The 19,299-nt window shown below is 35.5% G+C and overlaps 1 protein-coding gene across 4 annotated transcripts in view; it reads left to right on the plus strand.

Annotated features, from left to right (window-relative positions):
- The window catches only part of VPS13B (vacuolar protein sorting 13 homolog B), a 429,427-nt gene that overhangs the window by 59,499 nt on the left and 350,629 nt on the right, over nt 1-19,299 (plus strand). For all 4 annotated transcript variants that reach the window (XM_053998051.1, XM_053998068.1, XM_053998077.1 and 1 more), the window contains exons 9-16: nt 1,723-1,818; nt 2,158-2,280; nt 4,377-4,514; nt 5,924-6,011; nt 10,792-10,983; nt 11,561-11,730; nt 14,258-14,452; nt 16,012-16,136. In XM_053998051.1, coding sequence (XP_053854026.1) covers nt 1,723-1,818; nt 2,158-2,280; nt 4,377-4,514; nt 5,924-6,011; nt 10,792-10,983; nt 11,561-11,730; nt 14,258-14,452; nt 16,012-16,136 — 1,127 coding nt within the window. The remainder of the gene's footprint in view (nt 1-1,722; nt 1,819-2,157; nt 2,281-4,376; nt 4,515-5,923; nt 6,012-10,791; nt 10,984-11,560; nt 11,731-14,257; nt 14,453-16,011; nt 16,137-19,299) is intronic.

Below are 19,299 nucleotides of genomic sequence, written 5' to 3' on the forward strand. Positions count from 1 at the left end.
TATAACTCATACAAAAATTATGTGCCTGATTATACTCAGGCACATATACATCAGGAGCTCCCTGTTCCTTTCTTGCCTGTTTAGATTGACATCTGTGCACAGGAATGTTTTATGGGGATTTATGCCTAATTTAGCTGTTTTTATTTGGTGGTCTAGAAGGGCATTTAGCTGCTCAGCAACTGCCAGAAAAGGTGACACAAGTGACTTTGGAAGCTGTAGATATTTTGTGGGGATGTTGATGTTTTAAGCCTTCGGCCTCCTGAAAAATTTGGTTGAAAAATTTGAATATATCAACAGAATTCAAGCGTTCAGGAATGTTCTTTTGTGTCAATCTGCTTCAGCTCTCATTAAAAGAGGCTAAAAATAAATAGTAACATTTTTTCCCCTCCATTAATTATATCGCTGGGACACTACTTGAAATTTGAGACATGAACAAGCCACCAGGGTTCAAATTTCTCATTTATCATGGCTCAGCATCTTCTTTTACACTATGTCATGCAGTAGTAATTCTGTGCTCTTGTTCCTCATGCAAGAAAACTCATTAAAAATATGAACTTCTTTTTTGAACATGTGTTTTGCTAGAGAGGGTTTTCCTAATGCTTCATTTGCGAGTTCACGCATTTTATATTAGGAAATGATTAAAAACTACTCAAAATGTAACATTTTGCACTACAGAAATTTTAAATGTGATGTATGATGCTAATATGGTGACAGGAGGAAAACAGAATTCATTGTTCTGCTTGCCTGCAAAGACTGTATGGAATTAATTTGTGGTTCGTATTTTGGTTAAAAAATAAGGTCAGGTTTCTGCATTGACATTTTGAATAGTTGATATCATTCCAGCTAAAAATCATGCCAAATTAAATGTACCATTTTCTAATAATGGTGAAAACTATTCTTGTAATTTCAGAGTTCTTTTAATCAATTAATTGCTTTTCCTCTGCAATAATTGCACACAGGTGAAGGGTGATCAGTGACTTTTTTCATCCAATTTTCTTGGACATTTGGATTACAAAATTTTAAATTGAAACAGCATCCATGTATATCCAGTCTTGAAAACAAAGAGAGTGTGTAGATACTCTTTTATAAAAATTAGAATTTGAAGTATTTAAGCTGTTCATCATAAAGTAACTTGTTTTTTTCATGCCAAATGTAATATATTCAATTTAGTGTGCCTCTTCCCTTGTTTTTCTTAGCTGCAGGTTATATGCTTTTTACCCTGTGCATGTTTTCCCATTTTGAATTTTTACATCAAAATCATGCAAGAAATATAAATGCATGTTGCTCTTGATTGCCATGACATGAAGCAAAACCATGTATGGTTGTAATCAAAATATGTCTGTAATATTATAATGATGTTTAATTGTTTTCTGGGAAGAATAAATCAAGTATTAATGGATTTTTACAACAGTTTATAAGCTTATGTGATATTAATAATGCAGCTGTGTATCTGTTACATCTTTTCACACAGTTTCTCTTTAGATAAGCAAGCTGAAAATACTATAGTGGATTTTAAACATTCTGTTATAACGTATTTCAAACAGAAGTTGAACATGAGGCATTCTGATATGGATAATGTGCTACAGCTGTTTAATTGCACCTGTTTCCTGACAGTTGTATTTTTGCCCATGGTTTACTTTGTCAGTTCTGTGTATTAATGACCATACTGTCGTTTAATACTAATACTGACTTTTATAAGGTGTTTATCCTATTGTTCTGCAGCTCACTGAAATGCAAGCTGAAAGTAGTTATTACAGCCCTCAGAAAGTAAAATCCAAAGAAGTTATATGCTGGGAGCAAGAAGGAACAACAGTTGAGGTAATTTTACATTGATGCGCTTTTTTGATACATTTTAAGTAATGTACCAAAGAGTTGATGGTAAAATATTTTTAAATTATTGAATTGCTGAACTTCCATATTCTGTCATATTGTATGTGTTTGATGTAATAATCATGTAGGTATTAACTCTCTAAACTTCTGTGCTGCAGTGGTTGAACACTATAGTAATGCCTTCCTTTCAAGTGCCCTGTATGATTGCTATTTATTAAAACTCCAAATATATAAACTAAGCATATTTTGCTTTGTTTTTGTCCATTTTTATTTCTTGTGGAGTAGAAGGCTTAAAAATTTATCATTTTTTTTCTTTTTCCTCACTAGGTCCTTATGAAAGGTGAACTTTTTTTTGATTGCCAAATAGGTTTTGTTGGTTGCCAAGCTATGTGCCTTAAAGGAATTATGGGAATTAAAGATTTTGAAGAGAATATGAATAGGAGTGATGAAGTGAGTATGTTGAAATACCAGCTGATTTGCTGAATAAGCAGTTTTGTTATCCTTTTTAAAAATCTCTGATTGCAAAAATTGAAAAGACTGCTGTTACCAATTGTGATTTTTGTATATTACTGTGATACAGAAGTCAGTGTCCATTCCTTAGAGTTGAAAAGACGAATATCCCAGATTGAGAAGAGGCAGAACATAAGACTTTTTAAAAATCTTTTTGGACAGTAGCCCATTGTTGCCTTTGTGATTTTGTATAACAAATTAAAATATATTTGAAAATCTTTGAAAGTACCAACGTCTGGAAGGGAAAAAATGGGAACACTGTATGGTGAAAATAGTAGAAATATGGCACAAATACTGAATGAATGTCTTGCCTCACTTTTCAGTGAGATTGAGAGCAGTATGAAGTGAAGGAGTTAGACAGTATTAATTTTTGTGTTTTAAATGGATGCAAATCTTCAATTGCTTAAGACAAAATCAGGTATCATTATGAACTACTTTAAAACTATTTAATGAAGGGTTACATGAAATTCTAAATTCAATAATGATGATTTTTAGTTGAAGTGTAAATAGCGTAGTAAAGTATTGGAGAACAGTGACTATTATCTATGTTTAAGTAAAATCAAATAATACAGCCAAGAAGAGACCAGTTAACTTGACGTTAGTGCTTTGTGAAGTCTTGGAAAGTATTTTAAAGAGGAAACTTAAGAATATGAAAGAAAATACCAAGTTGCCTGTATTTATGTCAAGTATCTCCTAATCTGGGAAATCGTATACTGTATTATGATAGATATGATGAGGCAGCTTCTTATCTTTCCCCTGTGAGAGCATCATGGCTTGGCACCCATCTCAGGTGTTTGCGTGTGCAGAGCAGAAAACAAAAAAATGTCATGACACAGCTGCTGAGTATGACATGGTTGGGATTTTAGGGATGCGGTGGGACACACCACATGACTGGTGTGCTGTTTTGGATACACACAGGCTTTTCCAGAAGGAGAGGCTGGGGAGGTAAGGATGAGCCAACTGTAAAAATGCTATGCTGGCCTTGTTAAGGACAAGGGAGATGTGGTTGGGGATGTGAGGGTGGACAGCCACCTTGTCTGTGGCAACTGAGATTGTCAGGTATAAAATCTTGAGAGAATTGATGTTTTTTAGACTGAATGGGTGAGTGAGCAAGAGAATTTCACAGAATCATAAAATAGTCTGTGTTGGAATGGACCTAGAAAAAACATCAGGTCCAACTCTTAAGTGAATAGCCCATACAGAGATTGAACCCACAACTGTGGCATTATTAACCCCATGCTCTGACCAACTGAGATAATTTCCTTTAGGTTAGTTAATAAGGGACATCTGGGGGTTTATTTTTACTCTTTTTTCTGCCACTCTCTAGTCCAGGAATTTAGGAAAGTATCTACTTTATGACAGTGGTGATACTATTACTTGCCTGTTGTCCATGTACTGCTGTGGTTGTGGGATTGGTCCTTTCATAAAGGTTCTGGCTCTGCCTGTAATTGAGAATAGATAGTTGGAAAAAATAAATCTCCTAAGTAACTTTTTTTGATTAATAACTCTTGTTAGGAAAGTTGTATTGATTTCAGAAGAGTAGAAGTCTGGGAGTAGGCACATTAAAATGTAGATGAATAAAGAATGATAAGGTAGCAATGAGGTCATACATGGAAATAACTGATTGCCTTGAAGAGGATTGATACAGCATCTGAAAGGATTGGGCAGCCATGGATGGAGTGTGCAGTGACAAGCTTGTGTATACTGAAAAGGACTGGGGCAAGATTTGGAATGATGATGATCTGAGGTTATTTGCTGCTAAAATGCAACTAATATATTCTGTATCATGAGTTGTATAATATTCATTGGTTCAGGCAATTTTTATTGATTTGAAAATGGGGAAGGAGTAGACAGGAACTTGTGTTATATAAATGAAATTAATTTCATTGTTTCATCTTCATTCATAATGCAACTTGCTCTTGAGGATTACTACTCTATGTGGGTAATATTTGTATTATGATAGAATTGAAAATGCTCTGTTAACTTGACTGTATTTTTTTTTCTTCCCCTGCCTCACTTTCTACTGCCTAATGAAGGAGGCATGCTTCTTTAATTGTGGAGAAAATTTGAGCATGAAAGGAATGACATACCTTACCAATTCACTATTTGATTACAGAAGTCCAGAAAATAATAGTATTCGTGCAGAATTTATATTGGATGCAGCTCATCATAAGGTCAGAGAATTATATTTTTCTTATTAAAAAATTTCCAATGCCCTCTAATGGATTTCTTATAATTATTTAGATCTGTGTACTATTAGAGGACTGAATTATCTTTACTTTTACACGTTTAACTGAATCTTACTTTGCAGCTGGCCAAAAAAAAAAGTAAATCTGTTTGTGTCAACAAAAAGACACCCACAAAAACTGAGCCAAGAAAAGAGCCAAACTGAAAAAACATGTCCTCATGTTAGAAAAAAGAAACCTCAAGCTCCCCTCCTGCCCCAAAAACTGAATTAACGTCATAGTTTCCAAAAGCAGTAACCACAGAACATTTTAAGAGGAAAAGAGACATATGAGAGAGTACTAGCAAAAGAGACATAAGAGAGAGTACTAGCAAAAGTCAAGCTTTACCATCATATCTTTTAAACCCAAACAGTAAGTAGTCTATGGTCTTCAAACTAAGAAATGCTGTCAGATTTGGATAGTATTACATTTATTGTTTGCATTCTTTATTGGTCTACTTAGAGAAAATTTTGCAAATTCTGCCTTTTGTGGAGACAAATTTTCAGTCACCTCTAGTCTCTGTTGTTGTAAATTGTGCAGTAAAACTTTATTCCCTGGTTGTCTGCCATTATTAAAGATTGGTTGCAATGACCAAGGTGGTCCTTTCCAGGTGTGTTCATAGGTGGAGATCTGTGCTGTTTATTGTACAGGTAAACCATTTACAATTTTGGAATGTATCTAATTTCCTTTTAATTTAAATTTAACTATTTTCACCTTTTTAGTGCTATTGATGAAGAATCATGTGAAAAAAATGAATTTAGTAAAATCACAAGTACTTATATTCAAACTTTTCCCATAATGTGTTTTAAGCTTTACTCTGTCCTTGGTCTGTCTTCAATGTTTTCACAAAATGTTTGCCCATTTTTTTGGCAAGAGTGGAAGCAAATTTGCTGTGTGATGTATTATATTATGTATGAATCCCAATGTTGGCATAAAGTCTTGATACGTTTCCTACTGTTGAAAGATAAAACCACAATATTCTTGAATAACAAAGCCAAATTGAACGAGCTGAAGTTTTCAGTGTATTTAATTAGGTTGATGTGTTGTATGCAAGAGGTCAAATAAAGAATATTTACTTCATTAAAGGTACTAATTGACCAGATGTTATTGATGAATTGGTCAGCATGTCCAGGAATTATGGATGTGCATTTGTGTGGCCTCAAATGGAAGTTACATTACCTATCAGAAAGGTGAATTCTTTGTGATAACCTCTGTCCTTTGCTTTGATCAGCCTTTCCCTGTGTTGGTGCACAAATCCAAACATGAATATATCTCTCTAATACCAGTCTATCAGTTGGTAATCTCAAGATTCTTTTCCTTGTTGTATATTTTCTTTGTTTGCTTTGCTTTGTTGGTAGGAGACATACACAGAGATAGCTGGAATGCAGAGGTTTGGGGCTTTCTACATGGATTACTTGTATACAATGGAGAGCACTGGTGGCAAAGGTACCTTTTTTTTTTCATTGTTTACCCTGATAAATAATAGAAACAAAGACTTTTCACATCCAGATGGTCCTTGACCAACTGTCCTCTAACTTACCCTAGATTTACCATCAGGATCATCATTAAAATGCTTTCATCTTCATTTATGTCTTTCAGAGGTCAGTTGTTTTGGTTAGCTGTTGATTGTTGGTGTTCTTTTTTTATTTTTATTTTCCTGCATAAGTAATCATAATAATATTTTTTGTAGCCAGTTGCTAAACTGAAAGTAATTATCTTGTAGCAGTGATGCAGTTCATAGAATACAATTTTTTTTTGAAGTTGTTATTAGTGACATAATATTAAAAAATATCTTGAGAAACCCTGGTTGAAGAATGAGATCGATCATATACTTGGCACAGAAGATGAAAAGGACTATTGTTTTTCTTCTATGAAGAAAAATGTAAGGATGCAAGAAGGTGTGAAGAATTATCTTTAAATATATGTAAACAATTTGATGAGCAAATATTAGCCTAAACCATGTGCACATAAATATTGGCAAATTCTAAATAGTTTTTATTATTCCTCAATTCTTTTCTAAGTCTGAGAAGTGGATTTAATGAAGCATATCTACTTTTGCGAGTGTCACAAAAGCTGGGACAAAGGAGTTAATCTATCAGCAAGTAATATGTTTATATTTTTTCACAGATATTCTTATCACTGATAGTGATATAATTTCCCCCTCACTCCTCAGAACACTGTCATGTCATCTACAGCTGCTGTTCTGCAGTTTTATTGTCAAGTTAATATTACTTTCTTCCCCATCTGTGTATTTGATATTGTGAATACTATTTCTCTGGATATCTGTTGGGAAATTCTTGCTATTTTATCTGTCCTTGCTACATAGTCAGCTCATCTGGGGTTTTTTTTTGTGTTTCTATTTCTGTGTAAGAGAAATCACAACTCCTAATGTTCAGCTTTGTTTTCTGGAGGTGGTGGACATTAAGTCTAAAAGGAGTAGGAAAGAAACTTCCAGTTTCCTTAGAGATGGATCATGCAACATTTACAAAAATAAGTGAATGATGCTATTGCCCTCAGCAGTAGAGGCATACACCAGGAAATTGAACAGTTCTTTCCTGACTCTGAGGCTTTTCTCTGTACCATGAGAGTGGTGTGAAGCTCTGAAAATTTACAATTAAGTCGAACTTGTACTGCAAACTTCTTCTGGTTTTAATAACGATATAAGTGTTTAATTGCACATTGAACTCATGTGTAGAGGAGTTGAAAACCTTGGGTAAGCCTTATCTCCTTTTTGAATCTTAGTGTAGAAATTTAAATATGTACAGACTATGTGCATTATGAAGAAAAATTGATTTTGTGGAGTATTTTTTCTTGTTTCTCTGAATGCATAAGGAATGTTATGATCCTATCTCTTCCTGACTTCTAACTAATGCTTTTCAGAAATTACTGAACTCAGGAACACTTTTTAATTTTCCTCAGTGTCAGACTATTGTATTTTCTGATTACTTTTTTCCCTCCTTAGCTTCTCTTTTTTTCCTACCAGGATGATTTCTTATAGCCTTGGCTTCTATTTTCTCCATCAGTCATTGGAAAACACCTCACAGGATGTAACTTGGCTTTCTATCAAGGCTTACTGTGTGCTTTTATTCCAATATTACTCCTTTAATTTCAGGAACGTGGCTACGTAAAATAATGGAATAATTAATTTTTAAATTTTTTAAATGGTTGCTGTTTCTCTAGAGTCAAGAAGGTAAAATCTTAAATTTTCAAATGGTTTTATTCCTCAGAAAAGCAAATGTGATGCTTTCTGTTAGTTATTTTCTTGCTAATTTTTCCATATTGTGTGTTAAATGCAGAGTTGTTAAATAGAATGTAAACAAATAGGTGCAAAATACTTATTTAAGATGAAGGTATAAATACCTTAAGATTTTGAAAAAAATACAAATCTGCTGCATTTTAATATGTTGTTTATATGAAAGTTTGTATTTTACTAGTTCTTATTTTGGTATAACTGTTTTTACTTACAATTACTGCACCCCACATACCATAAAAAACGAACCAAACTTAAGTTGTAGGAGGCAGTTACTGTGATTGTAAGATTTTTATCTGTCAAGGCAATTTTGGTTTGACACATTCTTTGCACCTTTAACCTTTCCTGAAGCATAGGATTACTGATTAAACCACAAGTGCCTGCTGGATAACATTAACCCTCACGAGTTTCATCTGTCACTTAGAGAAGTGCATTAATCAGTTTCAGTATTTTGAATGAAAGCAAGATAGTCATGCACAGTAGTCTTATTTATACATTTTGTCTGTCTTCCCCTTCCTTTATTTTTCTGGCTTTTTTGCTTTGTATTGCAGTGCAGAACAATTTCTCTGAAACTTTAGATAGCCTGTCAGTTCCCTGATCACTGATTTGCATGACCTACAGACCTAGCAGGGTATGCTGTTGAAGTTACCTTTTGTTTGTAATGTGTACCTCTCTACCTTGCTGGCAAGTTTATTATGTAGCACTTATTTTGATATTTTTGGTTGATTAGAATTAGACTGTTCTGTAGAACCAATAGATTTTCTAACTTTTCTGTTTGCATTTAGATGGAATTAACTGGAACTGTTCCAAAAAGTGGTTTGTATTAATTCTGTCACTTAGATATATTATTCACATACGTACAGTATATACAAGCAAGTCTAATTTTTTCCTCTTTGAAAAGGCAGGCTGTTACTACTTCTGGCCTTATTATTTTTGGCCTTACTATTTTTTATGTGGTGGAATGGTTTTTTACACTCTTTGGTAGTGTTCATCTGAACTGAGTACCGTGTAGAATTGGAAGGATAAAAGTATATATGTTAACTGCCTATAAAATAAATGCAGAAGTCAGTATGCTGGGTTTTAAAAAAATCTCTTTTAGGATTCATTCAAAAGATTGTAATTCAGTTCCAGCTGAAGATTTGAGTAGGTTTTATAAGGTAGTATCCTTCTGTCCTTTTATCTTTCTTTTATTGTTCTTTTTCTTCTTAGAAAAACAACAAACCAAGGGAAGCAGAGGCTATAAATGCTCTCACTATCAACTTCTGTTAGGCTTTTAAGGATAGAGTTAATTCTTCTGCTGAGTGTGTAAGCCTGTAAAGGCCTGCAGAGCATTATGCCAGCTGTGCATCAAATTCAGCATAGTCTCAGTTTATTTGAGGACCTTTTTCCTCCCCAGTGCTTAGAAGCAACTGTTTTATGGAGGAGGATTTAAACATAAAGGAAAAAAAACCCTATTCTTGCTTCCTTTTCCACCAAGCTCAACTTCCCTCAATATAAGGACTGTTTTGAATAAGTGCAGTAAAAAGAGTACAGTAAAGGAGAGACAAAAGGGTGAATGATGGGGTTCCTCTTGGGCAACCAGAAATCATAGAATTGTTAAGGTTGGAAAAGAACTCTTTAAGTCATTGAGTCCAACCATTAACCCAGCACTGCCATGTTCACCACTAAACTGTGTCCCCAAGTGCCATATTCATACATTTTTGAACACTTCCAGGGATTGTGGTTGCAATGTTTACCTTGACAGGTTGTGCCAGTGCCTGTAGCCAGTTTCAGTCAAGAAATTTTTCTCAATATGCAATCTAAACCTCCCCTGGTACAGCTTGAGGCCTCGCATGCTGTAGCTTCTTACCTGGGAGAAGAGACTGACCTCCTGTCCTTGCTACACCCTCCTTCCAGGTAGATCTAGTGAGCAATAAGGTCTTCCCCTCAGCTCCTTTTCTCCAGGCTAAACAACCCCAGCTCCCTCAGTTCCTCAGAAGTATTGTGCTCCAGGCCCATCACCACCTCCGTGTTCCTTCTCAGAACCATTTAATCTTTATGCTTATTTTGTCAGCCTATTCATTTATGTTATGGTCAGCAAGATATTTAATGTTTAATGCTTCTGTCAAAGGAATGAAGACACTGTCAAAGTGATGATCTTAGGAAAGAATCAGAGTGAAGTTCTGCAAGCTAAAAATGTTAGAGGGATAGGGCTATATTTTTACAAAAATGTCATATGTGACAGGAAAACTTGAGCTTCTGAAATCTGCATGATTTAACTGAAGAATTTCTATGTCGTATGTTTAGAGAAATAGTCATGCTGTTTGGGAGCAGATGAATAGCCTGTATGCACTGAATGTATGATTTTGGTCTATCTTATTACTCTACTAAACTACTCTTTTATCTCTGTTGGCTCTTTATAAAAACAGTCTGAGACCTAATCATTAAAGAAATTTTCTTTCTTGCTGCCCATACATCACTGAATGGTGGTAAATGTGAATGGAAGGAAGGGTTTATCTTAGTTTTCAGTCTGGTTCTCCCAGTCTTGTCATGGCAGCTAACCTTTCAAAGGCCCAGATCTGTCATGTCTCTGCAGCACATATTTTCCTTGATTATTGGGGATACATACCTTTGTGACAAGCTGTAGAAAGTTTTGAACACCATGGCTGTCATTGACACATGGGTTTAAGCTGCCATAGAAGTTTAGACACCTCCAAAGAGTCCCAAATTTGAGAGCTACAAAGTTCATGGAAGACTTCCTGAATTGTATTCTGCTTGGAGGCAAGGCAGAAATTTGCCCTGTTTGCTCTGCATTTACCAGAAATAATTTTGTTAAAACATGTTAAACCAGTCGTATATTTGTGTGTTAGATTTGCATAGTTATATTTTTCTGTATATTTTTTAAGTCTTTGATCACAGGATTTGAAACAGAAGTAGCTGATAAAATATGTTATTATGTCCAATTGTTTAGTGTAACTTTTATAAAACTTGTTGTAGTTTCTGGAAATCAGCAAGACCTTTCTTCAGCAAAGAGTGAAGATTTTGGAAATGTTCAGGAGATGTCTACAAAAAGCCTCATTGTGGGTCCACTCAATCTTCGACTGGATAGCAGCGCAGTGCACCGCATCATGAAAATGATAGTTTGTGCTCTGGAACACGAGTATGAACCATACACCAGAACAAAACCAGGTTTGCTCCTATTGCTTATACACAAATATACAGAATTATACCAGACTACATTTAGTGCTTTTAAAGGTACAGCTTTCATACAGTGTTTATTAGTCTGAAGAGGAAAATGTAAAATACAGGTAAATTAATCACAATATCACCATCAGTGTTGGATGTACTTCTGAGATAATTTCAGACACTCTGAAAGACATTTGTTTTAATCATAAGCCTCATGTTGAGTAAGAATAGCTTGCTTCATTTTCTACTCTAGCTTAATTTTGGAGTCTTAGAGAAGAAAGTATTCCTACTGCTATTTATTAGTTCAAAATAATAGTTATATAGGATGAAAATGCATAAAAATAAGTTATGGTAGACTGTTAAGATAAGTTTCTCAGAGCAATACAGATTTCAAGTAAGGAAAATCAGTTAGTATTGCATTTAGCCTTAGGTAGAAACAGTGTGGAATAACATTATTAACTATGAAGGGGCAGGGGTAAGCTTTACATTTTTTGTTAGTCCTTAGGCATTTCTGAAACATCAGCTGTAGGGCCCATTTTATATATTTTAGTGAAACATATGTAATCTTCATTTATTGTAGATATTATGGATGGAAGTAGAACTATGCCAAGCTCAGAAGAAGTAGCATCACTGGAGGAATACATTCCCACTAGACTTACAACGTTCACTATTCTTAAGTGTACAATTATAATCCCTGTGGCAGAATTCAATTTACTGGACCACTTGTTGCCCATAATCATGGGTGAGAAGGTATGTATGTACAGATAATGATTCAGTTCTTTATATCAGTATGTGCTGTTTGATATAAATTTTCTTACTGGCCTGTTATTCCACGTGCTGGATGTATCACTGATGTATTCTGGATTAGTTTGGTGTCTGTGAGCCTTAACTTCAGATACCTAAAATAAGTGGCATCTGACTGGTTAGACTTGGAAACTGAAGGTGTTATCTGTGGATAGGAAAAATACTTTTGAATAAAGAAGATTTTAAAGCATCAAGCAAATGAAAAAGCAATAGCTCTGATGTTTTGATCAGAGGAGTACCTGTTCTGCAGGTCTTCATAATCTTGGTCAAGTATGAAGTCTTTTAATACAGAGGCTCTATAGAGATGACATAGATTTAAATAGCCAGCTCTGTGTGTGCCAGTTCCAGACAGGATGTCAGCAGGTCTTGGGCATTTAACTGCTGAATGACTAGCTCAGAGAGACAGAAATTTCCTGATAGCCTTCATTTGTTTTACCTTTTGGTTGTGTGTAGAATAATGCCAGCAAAAGAATCCTATACTGGTTTTATTCTTATAGGTCTCCTTCTTCAATGTGCAAGGTTGAGATACTGTAGGGATAAATCTGTGGCTTGTAGTGAAGACTTACAGTAAGTTGATCTCTTGTGCCAGAGGCTGGATAAGGGAGGGAGTGGGAAGAAAAGCAGAGAGGTTTTTTTCCTTTTTAGCACTTCTTAATACATTGCACTGAGTAGTGCAGTGGGTTGTGGAGCTTTTCACCTTATGGGCATGGGCAGATGGTGTTTTTATAATGGGAGAACAGTCCCGTGTTTGTTGTAGGTTTGAGGTAAAGAACTTTAATTCCAGTGAATTTTTGGTTGATGTAGTCATTAATTGGAGTCTCAATTTACATTTCTTGAATGAAGCCAAGCGTAATTAAAATAACGATTTTGAATTTTAGATTGAAAATCATATGTACATCAACTTATTGTCCTATTTTGATGCATATTGAATAAAATTTTTAGATTTGTAGTGTAATTTGGATTTGAAGAGATGTTTGGAGGTATTCCCCAGGAGTTCAGCATCCTATCCAAAGCAGGAGTGGGTTGCTCCAGGGGTCATTCTGTCAAGTGCTGAATAAGCACCTCTTCTGTCTTGCTCTTCTCTGTACCCTCCCAGTAGGTTGCAGTAGACAGGAGTAGGATTCTTCTCTGGCCTTCTCCAGACTGAAAGACTTCATTTGTCTCTGTTTCTCCTAAAACAGAGCTCATGTGCTTCATCCCCACAGCCACTTAGTTTGCAGCAAACTTACTCTGCTATGCCCAGGTCCAACCTGTGCTGGGTGCAGTACTCCATTTTAATGGATACTATGAAAAATAGACTTGGATGTCTAAAATTGTGGTATTTATTTTCTATGGAATGGCATCTTCTTTTGCTGAGATACCTGGCATGACTGAATATATAAAAGATGACAATGTAAAGGCTAGATCAGCATGAGATAAGTATTATGGTGATAGTGCTTTGGAGTGATAAAAAGATAAACAAAGATTTTATAGGACGAAATATTTTGACTTTGCATATTCTTGTACTGGGTTGACCTCAGCCAGCTGCCAGATGCTTACCCAGCTGTTCTCACTCCCCCTCCTCAGCAGAGCAGTGGGGGAGAGAATGGGATGGGTCAGGGTGGAGGGGGAGATCACTTACCAATTACCAGTATGAGCAAAACAAACTTGACTTGGGGCAATTAATTTCACTTATTGCCAAGACTCGAAACACATATATCCCCTATGCCCTTTTTTCCCTCAGACTCAATTTCACTCCTTCATTCCCTGACTCTTCTACCTCACACCCCTTAACAGAGGGGGAAGGAGAATGGAAGATGGGTGTCAGTCTGTAACAGCTGAGCTCTGCCACTCCCTCATTCTCCCACTGTTCTGCCTCAGTGCAAGTCCTTCTGGCAGTTTGCAGTCCTTAAGGGAGAATCTGCTCCAGTATGGGCTCTCCTCAAGGCTGCAGTGCCTTTCAGGGCATATCCACCTGCTCCAGCATGGGCTGCAGTGTTACCTCTTTTGTGGGCTGCAAGAGAAGCTCTGCTCTGGTGCCTGGAACACCACTGCTCCTTCTCTGACCTTACTTTTCATGTTGCTGTTTCTCACTTATTCTCTGAGTCTTTGCAGCCTGTGTGGTGTTTTTGCCCATTCTTAAATCTGTTTGCAGAGAGGTGCCCCCAGCTTGGCTGAGAAGCTCAGCTGAGCCCTGTGGTGGGGCTGTTGCAGCATTGGTGAACTGGGCACAGAACAGCCCCTGGTGTCCCCTCACAGAAGCTGCCCCTGTACCACCAGCACCTGCACCTAAGACAATTCCAGATAAAAAGTTGATTATTTTAAGCATCAAAGAAAATATTTTGGAAGGATTTGAGGATTTGTAGTATAATGCCATGGTATCTATAAATAATTTATTTCATGTAGATTTTCTTGCATGTTTAGGTAAGAACATACAGATATGATAAATAATACATCTAAATTATTACATAATTTTTTTTCCTCCCTGCCCTAGAACTTAAGTGGACTGTTAAATGCTGCAAGTTTCCAGCCCCTGCGGCCTTTACCTTCCATCCGAATTTTGGTGGACAAGGTTAACCTGGAGCACTCGGTGCCGATGTACGCTGAGCAGCTGGTGCATGTGGTCAGCAACCTTGGCCAGCCATCTGACAACCTGCTTCATTACTGCTACTCACACTGCTATCTGAAGGTGAGTGAGGGCTTGAGATGTGTGCTGAGAAGAAGATCAAGTATGTTTAGTTAATCCAAAGTGTTAGCAGGTTTCCTGTAAGGATGTTTTCAGCTAATCTGAAAGGCCATAGAGTAAACACATTCAACAGAACGTTGTTGTTTGGGATTGCTGCTTCTGACTTGAGCCAAGTGTTTTGTAATATGCTCTGCACACTTCATATAAGGAAACTGCAAACTGAAGCCCCAAGGTCCTTGTGACAAGATATGAGTTAAAATTATTCAGAAAGAAACCTTTTTCCTCATCTGAGATAATGCTCCTATGATTTGTAGATTGCTGTAAAATTGCAAACTTACAAACTTGATGGGAAGTTAGGAGGAAAAACCATCACTACTAGTATTATTGATAGAGCAAAACCATCACAGTGAAGATATGCAATCAAAAACTGTTAGCAAAGAATTTAATTGTTTTTCATTATAAGAGGACAGATCTCTGAATGTTCACAATTAGAGGTGCATTATGTGAGAGGAGCTCTTATTGTGAAGCTGGGGGAAGCTTAAGATATGGCAAACTGTTCTGAGATGGTTCAGTTGCCATCTACTCCGTGGAGGAGTTTTAAAGCAGGCCTTTCCAGCCTTTTAGGATGTGCTTAGGAAGTTTGAAACCTTTTGGGTGCTACTAAAATATAAATATCTAATACTACTACTGTTAATTTTAGTCAATTTCTCAGTTATCTATTCACTTCCATGCTGATATTTTAGAAAAATTTAATTATTTAAATCTTTATTATCTGCATACAAGAAACTGTGTTTCAGAATTGTATGGCAAGCTTTCAGTTTTCTGGGTGATATGTTTACCCTCTGTCACATTTAAAGTGATTGGAATTGCAGTACTGCAAGTCATCTGTATGTTTTTCAGTTTGAGAGGATTTTTTTTTTTTCTTTTCAGAAAACATTTTAGTTGCAAAATTTGGACATCATGTTTGGGTCTTAAAGAGTTTATTTGCTAGCTTTAATAGTGGCTGAATTGTTCTGTTCTTGTGGATAGTGGTACAGCATGTTAAAAGACAACTCTACAGGAGTTTGTTTGCCATATTGAATGGGGAAAAATCATAAAGAATTCCTGTGATGTGTCTTTCTGTAGCCAGGCTCTTATGAAGAAAAAAAGCTTTGAAGGGAAACTTCTAATTTCCTTAAATACCACTCTTTCATACCAGTGTTGTTATAATTGCTCAAAGTGATTTTACTTTGTATGAAAGGCTGTATGTAATCTGCGAGTTTAAAGGATATAGACTAAATTATTTCAGTTGAAAAATTGTAATTCAGTATTCTTTTAAATGTAGCAGACTGTAGTTAACACTTTTTGAGTGAAGAAAATATTTTTACATGTATTTTTAGAGCATTATTTGAAGTAGATTTTTGTAGCTATATATATGTTTGGGGAAAAGGAATTATCTAAAAATAATACACAATTTATTTAATATTTACTGAGTATATTTATAAATACATATGTTATAAAATATCTTGAAAGTAATCTAATCACGTGATATTATACCATTTGACCAACTGAATTTGTTCCAGATATTTGGTTTTCAAGCAGCACTGACTTCTTTGGACAGTAAAGGATTATACTGCATCCCTGTTCCAGTTATCCCCTCATTCAGTACTGCTGTTTATGGCAAGCTGATCAAGTTCCCCAAATACTGGTGAGTATTAAGCTTGTGCAGTGTGTTTAAGTCATGTGTACAATTACTTTTGAATTTTTAATGAGGGATTTAAAAATGCCAAGCTTGCATATATCCCTAAACTTTTCTGTCTCCTCTCATATTCTGCTATTGCATCTGCTATAGTTCATAGGTTTCTTTGTAAGGATAGCTGTCTATAAACATTTTAGACCTTAGTTTGGCTGAGAGACCTGGAACTAATGACACCAAGATCACTGGTTCAATCCCAGTATGGGCCAGTCACTAAAGATCAATGATCCTTGTGGGTCCCTTCCAACTCTGCATATTCTGTGATACAGAAGCCCTGTGGTAAATGGCTTTCTTTTAGACCTTGTAGGTTTCTGGAACCAGTTGCCATTCTTGAGCTGATACAAAATTTGAAGTTACATACTGATGGCAAGCTTGATATTTTAACTGAATAGGTCAGCTTTTTCTTTTTTAAATTCAACCAAATAAAAAGCAATAAACTGGGGGGGGTAAAACCCCCAAGCATCCCAAATCCAAAATGTTTCTACTGCACTTTTATTTGTTTCCCTTTACAGTTGGAAGTGTTTCAACATTGTGATGAGATATTTAAACTGTTTGTAGTAGTTCAGATGTTAAATATTTTTCTTCTGAAAACAGTTCTGTACTTTATTATGAAATGTGCTATATAATTTTTTTTAGCCTTAAATGCAATGGAAATTCAGTGTTAAAATTTATCTCTACAGTTCAATTTTGTCATCATAAATGTTAGTATGTAATAGTTTATATTGATAGGTTGCATTTACAAAAACTATTTTCAGGAAAATCCATTTTGACAATATTTTTGACAAGGTATTCGTTTCCTTTATCCCTCATTTTGAGTAGTAGCTGTCTGTAATACTGCTTTATGACTAAATCCATGCAGAAAAATTTTACATAAAGTGACAAGACAATAAAAAAGCATGTTAATGGTTAAATATTTTGGCTTCAAACATTGTGTTGAATAGCTAATTTGTAAGATACATTTGTTTGTGAAACTTTAGTGGATTATACAAAAAAAGTCTACTTCTATAATTGTTCTTAGTGTCATGTAAAGAATGTACTAATTTTTCTTTCACAAGCTGTGATACCGTATTAAATGTAAATGGGTTTTAGCATTATCAGCACACCACCAGGTGGTAGCAGCCTAACTGACTTCGTCATAATTTCTATCAATAGTTTACAAAAGTAGTAATGACTTTGACTTAGCTGCTGTTGTGTTGTTCCATTTGGCTAAAAAAAAAAGTTTCCAGGATACCCTATAATCAGCACTAATCAGAGTAGTTCATGACTTTGCAACTGACAGCCTTTCCTTATGTTATCTGACATTTAACACTAAGCTCTGGTTAGTAATCCTGGTTAGCAAACTGCATGAATAAATCAGTGTTGAATGGCAAACTTAAATTTCTTCACTATATTCTAAACCCAATGTTTAGTTGTGCAAAATAAAATATTTTAGGGATGAATTTTTAAATAAATCTGTCATCTGACAAGTTAGTGGTATTCAAGTGCTGCTGCTTTCTCATGAGTGTGCTTGTGCTCTTCTGCATGTGCTTGTGCTTGCTGTGCTCCATCTCTTCTTGCTCGCGCTTGCTTTCTTGTGCTTTTCCTTGTGCACTGTTTCACACTTGCCCTCATCCTGTCTCGTGTTCCTGGTTTTGCCTTTACAGTCTTTCTCTCGTGCATTCTTGGATTCTCTTGTGTAATCTGCCCCTCTGACATTCTTTGTCTCTCTCTTTTAAAAATGCATTGTATTACCATGCATGCCCAGCTGGAAGGAGCTATAGTTCTGGGGAGTGGAGGCAGGGGAATGGTCCTGCCTTAAAGCAGCAAACCATCTATTGGCGTTTATTAGAAGATACTGTGAGACCAACACTTACTGTGGTCCTGTGGTCTAGTGTGTTTTGATGGTTTTCTCACTTTTTTCTTGTGATATGATCTCTTTCTATGGCTTATTTATCTCTTAAAGAAATCAAAAAACTTTATAAAATGAACTTAGTCCAACAATTTATATAAACTAAGCAACACCAATTTGTGAGTAATAAAGTAAAAAAACAAATGAGTACAGCAGCAGCCTGGTTAAATGAAGTGTAGTTTGAAGTGAGTAAAACTCCAGATGAAACGCATCAAATAGCACTTCAGCTAAATCGAAATCAGCATGAGGACTGAGAGCTTCATTGAAGTCATGCAGTGAGTGAGAATTAGTCTGGTAGGATAACCTGGTAATGTCATTAAACTTAAATTCAGTCCTCCTCCCAAATTATACCACCTGCTTTATTTGGATTTGTGGATTTCACATTCCAGAGTTTCTTAAAGTGCACACATCTGATGCTACATGTGTTCTTCTGTTTCTTCGTAGAAAATACATACCACAGACCATACCTTTTAAAAACAAAGACATTTTATGAACTGTTATGGAATCCCTTAGGTAGTATGTTTTGAGTTAACAGTGAAAATCTCAACTTTATTTCTGACATAAATCAGTACAATAAGTTTCTTTTCTAGTTTTAGTACAATAATCTAAAAATTACTGTTATATACAGTGTATAAAATATGGTAGTAATAGTAATTTTTAAAACTAGTTGATAAACATTGGCAGGATGTTTTAACAGATAAAATTTCAGCAATGTCAGTCCAGTAAATTCCAGTAAATGACCATGAACAGTCATAAAGTGCTGTTTACCTAATAGATTGATGTCTCTCTTAATTTCAGTTAGTAGACTTTCTTTGTATAAAAGAAATGTGCTCAAAGTCACTAGTTAACTAAGTCTTGGACATCTTTTAAATTGCATAGCTAATCTGTTTTTATTGGAAAGTACAAACCATCTGGTCTTTTGTTTTTGTCAAGTGTAACAAGATGCAAAATACAATGTTAATGTCAATATTTTACAACTGCTTTATGTAGTGTTGCATGCCAGATTGTAAAGCAGCTTTCAGAGCTTTCAGGAGGATGTCTAAAACCAACTGAGAATTAGCAGAATATGGTTAAAAGCCTAGAGTGAATGACAAGAATGTTTATTGCCAAACAGAAATCTTGAGAGGAATTAGCTGATTTTCTTTTATTCTTTTGGCTTCAATGTCTGTGGTAACAGATGAGGTAATCTGGTGTGAGACACTTCAGTGTTATAACCTACTATCACTT

This window comes from Vidua macroura, chromosome 1 (assembly GCF_024509145.1).
Source record: "Vidua macroura isolate BioBank_ID:100142 chromosome 1, ASM2450914v1, whole genome shotgun sequence".
Taxonomy (NCBI): domain Eukaryota; kingdom Metazoa; phylum Chordata; class Aves; order Passeriformes; family Viduidae; genus Vidua; species Vidua macroura.